Source organism: Mandrillus leucophaeus, unplaced genomic scaffold (assembly GCF_000951045.1).
Source record: "Mandrillus leucophaeus isolate KB7577 unplaced genomic scaffold, Mleu.le_1.0 Scaffold186, whole genome shotgun sequence".
Taxonomy (NCBI): Eukaryota; Metazoa; Chordata; class Mammalia; order Primates; family Cercopithecidae; genus Mandrillus; species Mandrillus leucophaeus.
The window spans coordinates 4254525-4267148 of NW_012101876.1; the positions used below are offsets into that span (position 1 = coordinate 4254525).

A 12624-nucleotide genomic window follows, 5' to 3' on the forward strand; every position below is an offset into this window, starting at 1 on the left:
TCTTTCTTTCTTTCTTTCTTTCTTTCTTTCTTTCTTTCTTTCTTTCTTTTCTTTCTTTTCTTTCTTTTCTTTCTTTCAAGCTCATCAGCTATCATTAGTGTTAGTGTATTTTATGTGTGGCCCAAGACAATTCTTCTTCCTCCAATGTGGCCCAGGGAAGCCAAAAGATTGGACACCCCTGTTCTAGCCTGTTAAGTGTTGTTGGGAGATAGCTCTTCAGGGGGCAACCACTCCTTTCCGACATGAACCAAAGAGCGGATTAAATGTTGCAGTCTGGATGGAGAGGGTTTCCTGATGAAGCAGTCTCGCTGACCAAGCAGAATAATTTTATTATATACCTAATATTGGAGAAAGCTTGGAGAACCAATCATGCCAGTCAGAAGTGAGAAAGAAACACTTCCGGGAAGAAGGAAAATCAATACAACCTTTTTGGAAGGCAGTAGGCAATGCACATCAGTCATTAGTTAGGATTACTTTTTTTTTTTTAGTGTTTTAAAATATACAAATGACAGAAAGCCTGACTAGCAGTGTTTAGCTAATACACGTATTTTATAACCCCAGGCATTGGTGATGACAACTTTGGCACATCAGTTGATGGTCCCATTGAGCCTCAGTGATGTCGTCAGGGACCTGGCGCCTTTCCTCCCATACTGCCATCCTCAGCATGTCAGCCTTCGGTCCCCAAGTTTAGCAGCTCCAAGTGTTTTTGTCTTCACCTTTGCATAAAATGCCAGGAGAAAAGGGGCTTTCCTTTCATCAAATTACTCCCAGCAATATTCTCTCTATTGCTCATTAGCTAAAATAGGCCCTGTGCTCCCCACCAGCCCTTGCCCCATTTCAAGAGATCCAGAGAAAGCAAGTCTCCCACAAAAGGAAATGGGATCATCACAGTTGGCTTAGGCCTGTCGTAATTCATCCCTTGGAGGCCGGTATGTTGTTGCCGCAAACAAAACTGAAAAGACCAAAGAGATTTTCTTAGCACAGAGGAAGGGAGGGCCTGTTTTATAGGCCACCAACTGAGTCTGTCACAGCTTTAAGATGTGTATGTCAGCTGGGCGCCGTGGTTCACGCCTGTAATCCCAGCACTTTGGGAGGCCAAGGCGGGTGGATCACGAGGTCAGGAGATTGAGACTATCCTGGCTAACACTGTGAAACCCTGTCTCTACTAAAAATACAGAAAATTAGCCGGGCGTGATGGCGTGCACCTGTAGTCCCAGCTACTAGGGAGGCTGAGGCAGGAGAATGGCATGAACCCAGGAGGCAGAGCTGGCAGTGAACCGAGATCGTGCCACTGCACTCCAGCCTGGGTGACAGTGAGACTCTGTCTAAAAAAAAAAAAAAAAAAAAAAAAAAAGATGTGTATGTCATTTGGTCTACCCTTTCTAGTCCTAGAAATTTATCTGGAAGCTAATCATGGTGCAACACAAAGGTTTAGCTCCAAGGATCATCATTGCAGTGATTTTTAAGGTAGTAAAACATTGAAAATATTTAAATACCTAATAATAAAGGATTATTTATGTAAGCAATGCTCTTCCACACAGTGGATTAGTGTTAGGGCATGAAACATAATGTAGAAGACGATTTCATGATATGGAAAACATCCATGATGTAATATTAAGTGAAAAAAGCAGGTTACAACCCCATATTTAACGTGAGTCCAAATTTGTAGAATATTTCTATACCACCAAAATTATGTATTTCTTTTTTATTAATTTCCATTTTTATTTTAGATTCAGGGGATACATGTACAGGTTTGTTAAAAGGGTATATTGTATGGTGCTGACATTTGAGCCTCTATTGATCCCGTCACCCAAGTAGTAAACATAGTAACCAATAGGGAGTTTTTCACTCCTTGCCCCCTTCCCCCCTCCCCTTTCAGAGTCCTCTGTGTCTATTGTTCCCATCTTTATGTCTGTGTGAACCCAAGATTTAACTCCCACTTATAAGTGAGAACATGTGGTATTTGGTTTTCTATTTTTGCATTAGTTCATTTAGGATAATGGCCTCCAGCTGCATCCATGTTGCTGCAAAGGACATAATTTAGTTCTCTTTTATGGCTGAGAGCGCGTGCGCTTTACATGGGACACAGTGTCCATCGTCAGCACCCTCAGTTCCTTCAGAAGGAGTGGGTTACATTTTCTTTCAGTATTTAGTAGAACTGGGTTTGCCTTCAGCTCACTTATGGTGGAGGCTGTGGATACTGTCAGTTGCTAGCCCGTCTCCATTCCCTTGTATGGAATAAAGAAAGAGAGATAAAAAGGAAGGAATAGAAGTAAGAAAGAAGGAATGTAGAAAGGAAGGAAGGAAGGAGGGGGAGGGAGAGAGGGAAGGAAGAAATAAAGGAAGTGAAAGGAGAGTGAAAAACCAACTCGTTTGTAGCAGCAACATGCCACCCCCTAGTGTTTCTTTACCTTAATTTTATTCTCTGTGTTGTTGAAATAGTCCATGATTAACCTGTTACCTTTTATCCTAACTCTTCATTCTGAAAAATTTCAAATCTACAGAAAAATGTAGTTGTAAGTCTAAACACCAATTTTTATCCTTTAGCTATATTTGCTTTATATCTCTCTATACGAATACTTACGGGTATGTGTGTGTGACTGAGCTAATTGAGGATTAATTAAAGGCTTCATGACACTTTGCCTCTAAATATTCAACAAGTAAGACAAAAGATATTCTTCTATATAAACATAATATAATCATCACCCTCATGAAATTAAGCATTTATACAATATTCTTTTCTTTCTTTCTTTCCTTCTTTTTTTTTTTTTGAGATGGAGTCTCACTGTGATGCCCAGGCTAGAGTGCAATGGCTCACTGCAACCTCCACCTCCTGGGTTCAACAGTTCTCCTGCTGAGAGCAGCTGGGATTGCAGGTGCCCACCACCATGCTGGCTGATTTTTGTATTTTTAGTAGAGATGGGGTTTCACCATGTTGGCCAGGCTGGTCTCGAACTCCTGACCTCAAGTGATCCGCCTGCCTCAGCCTCCTGGAGTGCTGGGATTACAGGTGTGAGCCACAGTGTCCGGCCAATATTATTTTCTAATGCGCAGTCCATATTCAAAATTTCCCACTTGCCGCATGTCTTAGGCAGTTTGGGCTATTGTAACAGAGTTAATAGATTGGGTGGCTTGAATAACAAACATTTATTTCTCACAGTCCTGGAAGCTGGGAAGTCCGAAATCAAGGTCCTGGAAGATTCAGTGTTTGGTGAGGGACTGCTTCCTGGTTCATAGCCATCTTCTTGGCTGCAACCTCACGTGGCAGAAGGAGAGCTACAGTGTTCCTTCAAGCCTCTTTTATAAGGGCACTAATCCCACCATGAGGGTTCCCCCCTCATGGCCTAATCACCTTCCAAAGGCCCCACCTCCTCATAACATCACATTGGGGGTTAGGATTTCAACATACGAATTTTGGGGGGAACACAAACCTTGAGTCCATAACACCCCAATAATGTCCTCTGTGGCTGCTGCTGTTGTTCCAGGATCCAGCTGAGGACCAAGCGGTGCCTTTAGCTGTCCTGTGTCGTCAGTGCCCTTTCATCACATTTGCTCAGTTATTTGTTTACATGGCACTGACAGTGTACACCAGTTATTTTGCTAAACACTCCTCAATTAGGATTTGTATGATTGTCTCCCCATAACTAGATTCAGGCTAAATACTTTTGGCATTATAGCACAAACTTTTATGTACTTTAAAAACTTTTGAAGAACAGTTTTTAATTGTTGCATTCTATTTCAATAAGTGTTTCTACCATAATTTGATCAATACTTCCCTCATATTATGGGATGTTTAAATTGTTTCAGAATTTAATCCATTATGAATAACAGTTGGGTGAACAGCTTTGCACAAAACGTTTTTGTTTCTGTTATTTCACATTCTTTCCCTATTTGTGTATTCTTATTGAGTTAGCATGTAACTTTATGAAATAATTATCTTAAGTACCCCTACTTGGGATCTCACATGGTTTCAATTTTTCTTAAAAGATAGACTCATTTTTTTCTCTAGACAATACTCATTTTTTCACTTCTGACCCCGAAGAAGTGAGAACACTGGAATCTTTCCTCACTGTGACTATATAACCTCTCTCTCTCTCTGTCAGCATCTGTGTATATTGATCACCCATGTCTTCAGAGAGACGCTTTTCTACCTTCTGTTTCTATCTGCCACTCAGGACCCTAAGGGATACAGGTAGAAAGAGAAGTGCCAATATTTTCAAATATTAAGCATGGCTTGTTGGAGACTATGTGTGACTGTGGTCCCAGCGTGGTGAACTGTAAGGAGTCATCAAAGGAGCAGTCTCTGGGGAAAGATGCCTACGACACGAATATTTTGAAACATCAGAATTTAATGCCATTTGCTTTTTGAGGAACACTGACCAACAGAACATTCTGAGATCATGGAAATATCCCGTGTCTGTGCCATCCAATATGGTAGTCACTAGCCATATGGAATTATGGAACACTTGGAATGTGGTCAGCATAACAAAGAAACTACATCTTTAATTTAATTTGGTGCAAATTTAAGTGCTACGTCTACCTAGTGCCTTCTGTATTGGACAAAAAGTTTCGCTAGCATTTGTTGCTGTTTGTTTCTGATCTTCCCTTTATTTCTTACTTTTCAGGGAAGTTCTAATTTTGATGGACCTCAGGGAGAACCTGGAAATGTCGGCCCTTGGGTAGGTGTTAACAGCCGGAGGGACGTATTTCCCCTGCCTTTGTGGAAGAGGATGGTAGGCTGGGGTGAAAATTGGTCTATATCCTTCTCTAAGGTCTCTGCTTTCCATTTTTCTTAGGGGACAATAGGAAGGCGAGGTCTGCCAGGATTAAAGGTCAGTGCTTTCTGGAAAGAGTTGCTCTTTTTTCCACACATATGACTACTGTATTTATTATTGATACATGATATCTGCATGTATTTATGGGGTACATGTGATTTTTGATACATACATAGAACATATAATGATCACACCCAGGTATTTAGGACATCTATCACCTCAAACATTTATTATTTCTTTATATTGGGAACATTTCAAATATTCTCTTCTAGCTATTTTGAAATGTACAATGTATTGTTGTTAACTATAGTCACCCTACTATACTATCACACACTAGAACTTATTCTTTCTATGTGACTGTATGTTTTACCCATTAACCAACCTCCTTTCATTCTCCCTACCCCCAACACCCTTCTCAGCCTCTGATAACTATCATTCTACTCTCTACCTCATGAGATCAACTTTTTTAGCTCTCATGTGTGAGAGAGAATTTGTGATATTTGTCTTTCTGTGCCTGACTTATCTACTCAACATAATGACTTTTAGTTCCATCCATGTTGCTGCCAATAACAGGATTTCATTCTCCTTTGTGGCTGAATATTATTTCACTGTGTATATGTATCGCATTTTCTTTATCTGCTCATCTGTTGGTGGAAACTTAGGTTGATTCCACATGTTTGCTATTGTGAATAGTGCTGCAATAAGCACGGGGGTACAGGTAACCCTTTGATATACTAACTTTCTTTTCTTTGGGTAAATGCCCATTAGTGGGATTTGTGGATCATATGGTAGTTCTATTTTTAACTTTTTGGGAAATCTCTATATTGTTTTCCATAATGACTGTATGAACTTATATTCTTACCAAAAATACGTATCCCTTTTCTCTGCATCTTTGCTAGCATTTGTTGTTTTCTGTATTTTTGATAAAAACTATTCTAACTGGTATAAGATAATATCTCATTGTGGTTTTCATCATCAGTGATGTTAAACATTTTTTCATATACCTATTGGCCATTTGTATATCTTTTGAGAAATGTCAGTTCAGATATTTTGCCCACTTTTTAATGGGATTGCTTTTTTTGCAATTGAATTGTTTGTTCCTTGTATATGCTAGATATTAATCCCTTGTCAGGTGAATAGTTTGCATGTATTTCCTCCCATTCAACAGGTTGTCTCTTCACTCTGCTCATTTTTTTGTTTGTTTGTTTGTTTTGTTTTTGTTTTTCGGTTCAGAAGCTTTTCATTTAATATAGTCCCATTGTCTATCTTTTATGGCTTTAAATTGTTCTCTCTGAGGTCAAGGGGAGTGCTGGCTGGGCTGTCTGAGGTTGCTTGAGGTTCACTGAAAGTTTCCATGGTGATTTTTTTTTCCATGCAAAACGGAAAGTTTGTATGGTTCTCTGCCTCCTCCCCACTCTGCTATAAAGTTTCATTTAGATTGAAAAGAAGCTAATATCCTAATATCTTAGAGTAGGGCTTTCATTTCTATTTTTTATTTCATTTATTTCTGTTTCATTGTTCTATCTGCCTATTTTTATACCAGTACCATGCTGTTTTGGTGACTATGGCCTTATAGTATAGTTGATTTTTAAAATAAGAGATATAATTACAAATATTTGCAGGCTTCAGGATGAACTGGGTTTATCCACCATGTCAGTGGTTTGCTAGTTGACTCAACATTGGAGCACTGGTCATATAGGCCCACAACTCCAAATTACAGCATTCCTTGGACTTTGGGAAAATATGGCTCAATTAGATCTGCTGGCCTTTGCAAGACATATAATAAAGTAGAATTCTAAATAAACGTTTATTTATGGAAAAGGTTATATTTATGCCAAACAAATTGATGCATACATTTTTTGGCAATAAGGCAAAATTTTAAATTTGCTGTTGATGATAAAATTGAGAATATTATTAATTTTTTTAAAGGTACATAAACCCACCACCCCTGTGCAAGTATTTTCATGTTTTTCTGTTCTCTTGTATAAAAAATAGAGGATTATTACAGTGTATGTAACATTTTATATTCTGCTTTTTCCTGTTTCCAAATCTCTCTATTATCATTTTAGAACATTATATTTTACTCTATTGAAGTACCATGATTTACTAATCTTTCTTATGTTGAGCGTTTAAGTAATTTCTGTTTTGTTGGGTATCATGGTAATTGATGTGAAGAACATCAGAGATGTGTATTATAGGTTTTTTGTTTTGTTTTCACTTTTGCTCCACTCAAATTATTTTCTTACTATAAATGTATAAGCATAGAGTTATGATGGAGTCTGAACATTGCTATATATAGCCACATTGTTTTTATAAATGTTGCACTATGAATATCACTAATGTGATATGCAAATTAGACCACATTTCATAACCTGGTTCAAAATTTCTAGCTGTATTCCTTTTAAAATTTGGTTCATATTTATAAATCTAGAAATCAACCTTAAAGAGTGGAATAACATAACAGGAATGATTAATAGAAGTACTGAATAGTTTCAAAAACTGATGAAGCACAAGTAATTGATCCATATATTGATTGAATTCTGACTTTGAAGTTTTTGCTCTTTGCATAGCTATGAATAATTAATAATCTAGTCAACATGTGAGCAACATGAAAAAGGCAAAACAATTCACAAAATAGATGTTATCCCCAATCATGGAAAACATATCTTCTCTGCAGAAATGAAAATATTAATTTGCAGGATAAATTAAATCAGTGGTAGAATGAATCATTTTAACAACTCACCCTTTGCCTAGAGAGCTAGCTTCTTGCCATAAAGGTCTGTAGGGTTTTAAAGGCAGTTTTCTGTTATTTTCTCAAGCACTTTGTGTGCCTTTGTCTCAGAGTGTCATGTTTATCGCTGTGATCAACATTCTGAGTTTCCTTAAAAGACCTTAGCGCCCTTGAACGTTTAATCTGTATGTCTTAAAAGGAAGGACTGTTTAGTAACCAGTTATTACACAAAATAAGAGTTTGGGTTATTTAAACAAAGTATTTTTGCTCCCATCACTAGCTGAGACATTGAAAGGAGATGTGTAAATACTGAGAAAGGCCCTGAGAATCTAGTCTTGCCTTTTCCCAAGATAAGTGTAAACACCCACATTTCCTCTTCAACTTCATCTCCTAAGAGGATTGATCACAACCAGTCAAATACTGTTTGAGTCTTTCTGTTGTGGTTTCAAGTGATATATTGCAGAAAAAGCTACTTTCAATATGAACACTAAAAATGGCTGGTGAACTCACTATAAGTTTTATTCATTTTGACAGGGTGTACCAGGAGAATCCGGTGAACAGGGTTACCAAGGAGAGCTTGGGTATCCAGGCTCACAGGTTGTATCTGGGAGCTTGGTTTTAGTGCTGGAGGATATTTGTTTGAAATTTTAACTTCATTGTTTGATAATAATTTGATGTAAATCAGAATGGCTTTGGATGCCTCCTTTCCAGGGCCTCCCAAAGAAAATTGTACAACCTCTTTTCTGAAAAGATTAAACCACAATAGCTAATATTTATTGACCTCCATGTTCTAGACACTGCCTAAAGCACTTGTATTAACTAATTTAATTCTTCAATGGGAGGGAGGTTATTATCCTCATTTTACAGGAGAAAAATAAAGAGGGAATGGAGAAGTTAGGTAAATTGGCAAGGGTCACACAGCTAGTAGGTGATAAAGCTGGGATTCAAACTCAGGCAGTATAGTTACAAAATCAGTGCTCTTGATTACTGCCTCTGAAGCTGTGTATTCAAATATTATTTAATTTACTAAAATTGTGTTCGTATCTTGGCATAGTTGTGTGCACCTGTCGTCCCAGCCACTTGGGAGGCTGAGGCAGGACGGTCACTTTGAGCGCAGGAGTTCAAGGATGCAGTGAGCTATGATGGTGCCATGGCACTCCAGCCTGGGCAACACAGTGAGACCCCCATCATTCAATTTGGTAGGAAAAATCAGCAAAGTGTTTACAGAGTATCTATTATGCACAGGGCACTCTGTTAATAGACCTGGGACATTCATACCATTAAGGCAAAGGTCCTGCCCTCAAGAAGTTCATCCAGTGGGGTTTTGTTAGGTTGTCAAATGATAACTGGAAATTTAAACTTTCAACCAGTTCTTTCGGCGTTGTCTAAGCATAACCCAAACCTGTCATTCTATAGCCCTCCTGGAACACATTATATGTATTTATTTTAAAAGTCAAATTGTTTTTAAGTATACTCAAATTGAAGAACTTTGGAACAATAAATTTTACTAACATATCGAATCATTCTCCATAGTTAAAAATCCTATGAGTGTCAGATGATAATTTCAGAAGGTATCTGCTGCTCTTAGGCTTGCTAAAGGAACCAAGGGGAAAAAAAATGGGTAGTCAACGTGTAATTAGAGACTATGCTTATTTTACGATGGAAAATAGTATCTGAACTGAAGGGAAAGCAACAAAAAGATGTATATTTTTCCCTTTTATTTTTGATGACTAGCTCAGGACCCCCTACCACAGTTGTGTCCCTGCTTTCCTGTCTATATCCACTTCATTACACAGCTGGTTGGAAGGGAAGCAAGTCATGCTGGGAACCATGAGCAAGATAATCAATGAAACCTCTCCTTAATTCTCACCTTCCCGCTGGGATGCGAGAGTGATGGTCTATTTAAATAGATGATTGTCAATACCTCACCTAGGAGAGTAGAAGCCATGATCAATCAATACTTCTAATAGGAAAGTGTTTCTCAGAAAAGCTGGAAAAATATTAAAGTGTCAAAAATCAGCAAAGTAAAATAGATTGGAGAGAAAATGAGCAAATCCCCAGCAGTGTAGTCAGAGAGATTAAGCCACTTAAATGCACCCTTGGCTCTTGATCAAATCGAAAACACAATCTCTTGTCCTTAACCCTTGTGTGTACAAGGAAAAGGTTCATTCTTCAACGGAGATCAATAGCTTTGCTGCCCTCTCACCACCCTTTTAGGATTTAAAATTAGTTGAGTGAATTCAAATATAAAAGCAATATCCTCAAACTTTAGTACTCATGAGATTCACCTGGAGAGATTGCTTAAAATAGAGACGCTGAGGACTCACACCCTCTGCTTCAGATGGAGTGAGTTTGAAGTGAGTTCTGGGGTGCTTCAGAGTGCAGATGCTCCCTGATTAAAGTTTGATAAATGAGATCATGATGGGTCAGGGCACCTTAATTTGTGCTTCCATTGGCATCCAAGATGATTTTGTGGTTACTTGGAATATAAATGACTCTTTAAAAATTGGTTGAATTTTAATTTCATCTTTGGATCAGGGATCAAGAGGAAGGCAAGGACCACCAGGAACTTCTGGACAAAAAGGCTTAGTGGGCGCTCAGGTAGGTTTGTAAAACAGCTACCATGCAGCTAGTCATTAACACTGGCTGATTCATACCCCTGACTGTTCCTGGATAAATAACATAAAGCCACACTGTTTGTTCGGGATATGGGGATATCAGGAATTTCCAGAAGAGCTAATTTGATGCAGTAGATATTGATCATCTGCTATGTGTCTCCTTCTACTCTAGGTAAGTTGTGGGGATATAGTGATCAATGAGATATGGGTTTAAACCTCAAGGGTATGTAATACAAGTTCATATTTAGCTATAGTAAAAGATGAAATAATAGTACCATATAAAAGTATCAGTAACTAATCTGCTCCTCACAAATATGTAAGGAAGCATTACTATACCAATTTTATAGATAAGGAAGCTGAGGTTAAGGGGAATTAAATGACTTGTCATCTAGATAGTAAGTGTCTGAACTGATGACCTCCAACTTGGCTCTTTCTAGTGCCTGCTCTACTCCACACCTAATATCTTGGGGGAATGTCTTATGATTCATAAGATGCTCAGATAGATTGAGACCGATGATTAGAGTGGCTTCCTGAGGAAGTGAGTATTTGAGATGGCTTAGAAACATGAGCAGCATGATTAGAGTCAGGAATGAGTCTCCATCAGTAAACTGAAAATAGCAGCTCGAAGATGGCCAAAGCCATAGCTCTGTTCTTTTCTGTCTTGATCAGGAAAAAAAATCTAGCCTCATAACTGATTATATTGTTGTCAATCTCAGCTGAAAATATTCTCAATTTGGAGCAGGTGAAAGTCTAGGCTTTTGTTTTCTGGATCTCTTAATCAAATAATGTTTCCCCCTGTAGCATAGAAATGATTCCTTCAATTCTCAGTATGTGGTAGATGTGGCCTCCTGCTCCCCCATCCCAATCCCCCAGCCCATAGTGTAAGTGTGTATATTATACATTTTGTATGTTGGAGGATAGAATTAATTAGTTGTATTAAATATTAAAGGCTAAGCTTCCATCTCTAAGGTGATTCATGAGCATATTCTAGTTACAGACTATTTCAATAACAACAAGAGAGACAGACAGTTAACTTTGTGGCCCTAGTGGTGATTTTGGCCATGATCTTGTTTCAGGGGAATCCTGGGCCTCCAGGGCCAAAGGGTTCAAAAGGAAAAGCTGGACCAAGAGGAGTGAAGGTAAATGTCAGAGAACCCGCTCTTTCTTGATTGTAGCTTAGGAGAACCCCTTGGGTTTTCTTAAGCAAATCTTTACTTATATCATCATTTCCAGTTTACATTTCTGATAGGTTGGTGATTCTATTGACTGAAGGCAAGGCATATAGATGAACATATAGAAAAATGAATCACATATATAAGTAGACAAAGATGTATCGACAGATAGATATACATATGGATTAACCACAAATATAAATGTGCACATTCAAATTTAGAAAAAGTCATAGTAATATAAAATTCTGTAATTGATGTCACATACCTGGTGTTGCTAATTTTCAGAACCAAAATTGTGACTATCTCTGTTAGTTATTCATATTTAACAAAGCCTAGAGAAAAGTATTTACCTTAGGCTGTATGGTATGCTACCAAAACTTGAAAACAGTGACTGTAAAATCTCTGAGGAAAATGACACAAAATTGCCTAATCTCATAGAATAAAATTAATTTGATCTTTTCTCTTTATAATAAAAGGGAGAGCTTGGTGATGCAGGAGAAAGAGGCCCACAGGGTCGACAAGGACCAAGAGGGCAACCTGTAAGTCCAGTTTCTCTGTTTTGGACTCTTGATTAGTTTGCCATTTGTTCTTATTTTACATAAAATTCTAACTTTTTAAATGTATGAAACCACTTTTATTTAGTTCAGAATATAGGTACCAGAGACAAGAAATCAGGCAAATCAGGTAGATATAGTCTAAAAAATCTCAGTGTGCACCAAGCCAAATTTTGATGGCGTCATCTACCACAGCATTAAAGTGTCTTATCTATCTTTTAGATTCCAGTAAGAAATTATGAATAAAGGTTTGATAAACAAAAATGGCACCAACTTGATGTAATAAATTGAAATGGCTTTAACATCATTGCTGTGAACACAAAATTTTAATATTCTTGATGAGTTAAACTCGTGGTTACAAATATGACATGATCACCAGAGCTCTTAAGAATTGAAATAGTTTCTCAGACTTCTTGTATAAATTAAGACTCCAAAGATGACTTGGAATTTATTTTGCCTTCTCACATATTGAAGAGCAAAGTGCCAATGTCTCTCATCTGTTTGACAATGATATTTTATGAGCATTTGAGTCTTTTAGGAATACAGATATGTTCAGTGAAACATTTTTTTTTCCAGGACAACAAATAAGAGAGCCAGATCAGCAAACTTTTAAGAGTATGGGTTGGATTATTCAGAGCATAGAAATAATCTTTGGAGACCAAAGATCATAAAAGACTTCCTTCTACAAAACAACACTTTCAAACACAGGGCTATGCATTTTTACCTTAGTTATCACCCTGAACAGGAGAGCAAGTTAGCTATTTTATGACTATT

General features: G+C 37.8%; 1 protein-coding gene across 1 annotated transcript in view; it reads left to right on the top strand.

Moving 5' to 3' along the window:
- Positions 1-12624, top strand: part of LOC105538157 (collagen alpha-4(VI) chain-like) — an 87702-nt gene that overhangs the window by 45017 nt on the left and 30061 nt on the right. Inside the window, exons 18-23 of the mRNA XM_011977961.1 lie at positions 4626-4679; positions 4797-4832; positions 8041-8103; positions 10045-10107; positions 11201-11263; positions 11773-11835. Coding sequence (XP_011833351.1) covers positions 4626-4679; positions 4797-4832; positions 8041-8103; positions 10045-10107; positions 11201-11263; positions 11773-11835 — 342 coding nt within the window. The remainder of the gene's footprint in view (positions 1-4625; positions 4680-4796; positions 4833-8040; positions 8104-10044; positions 10108-11200; positions 11264-11772; positions 11836-12624) is intronic.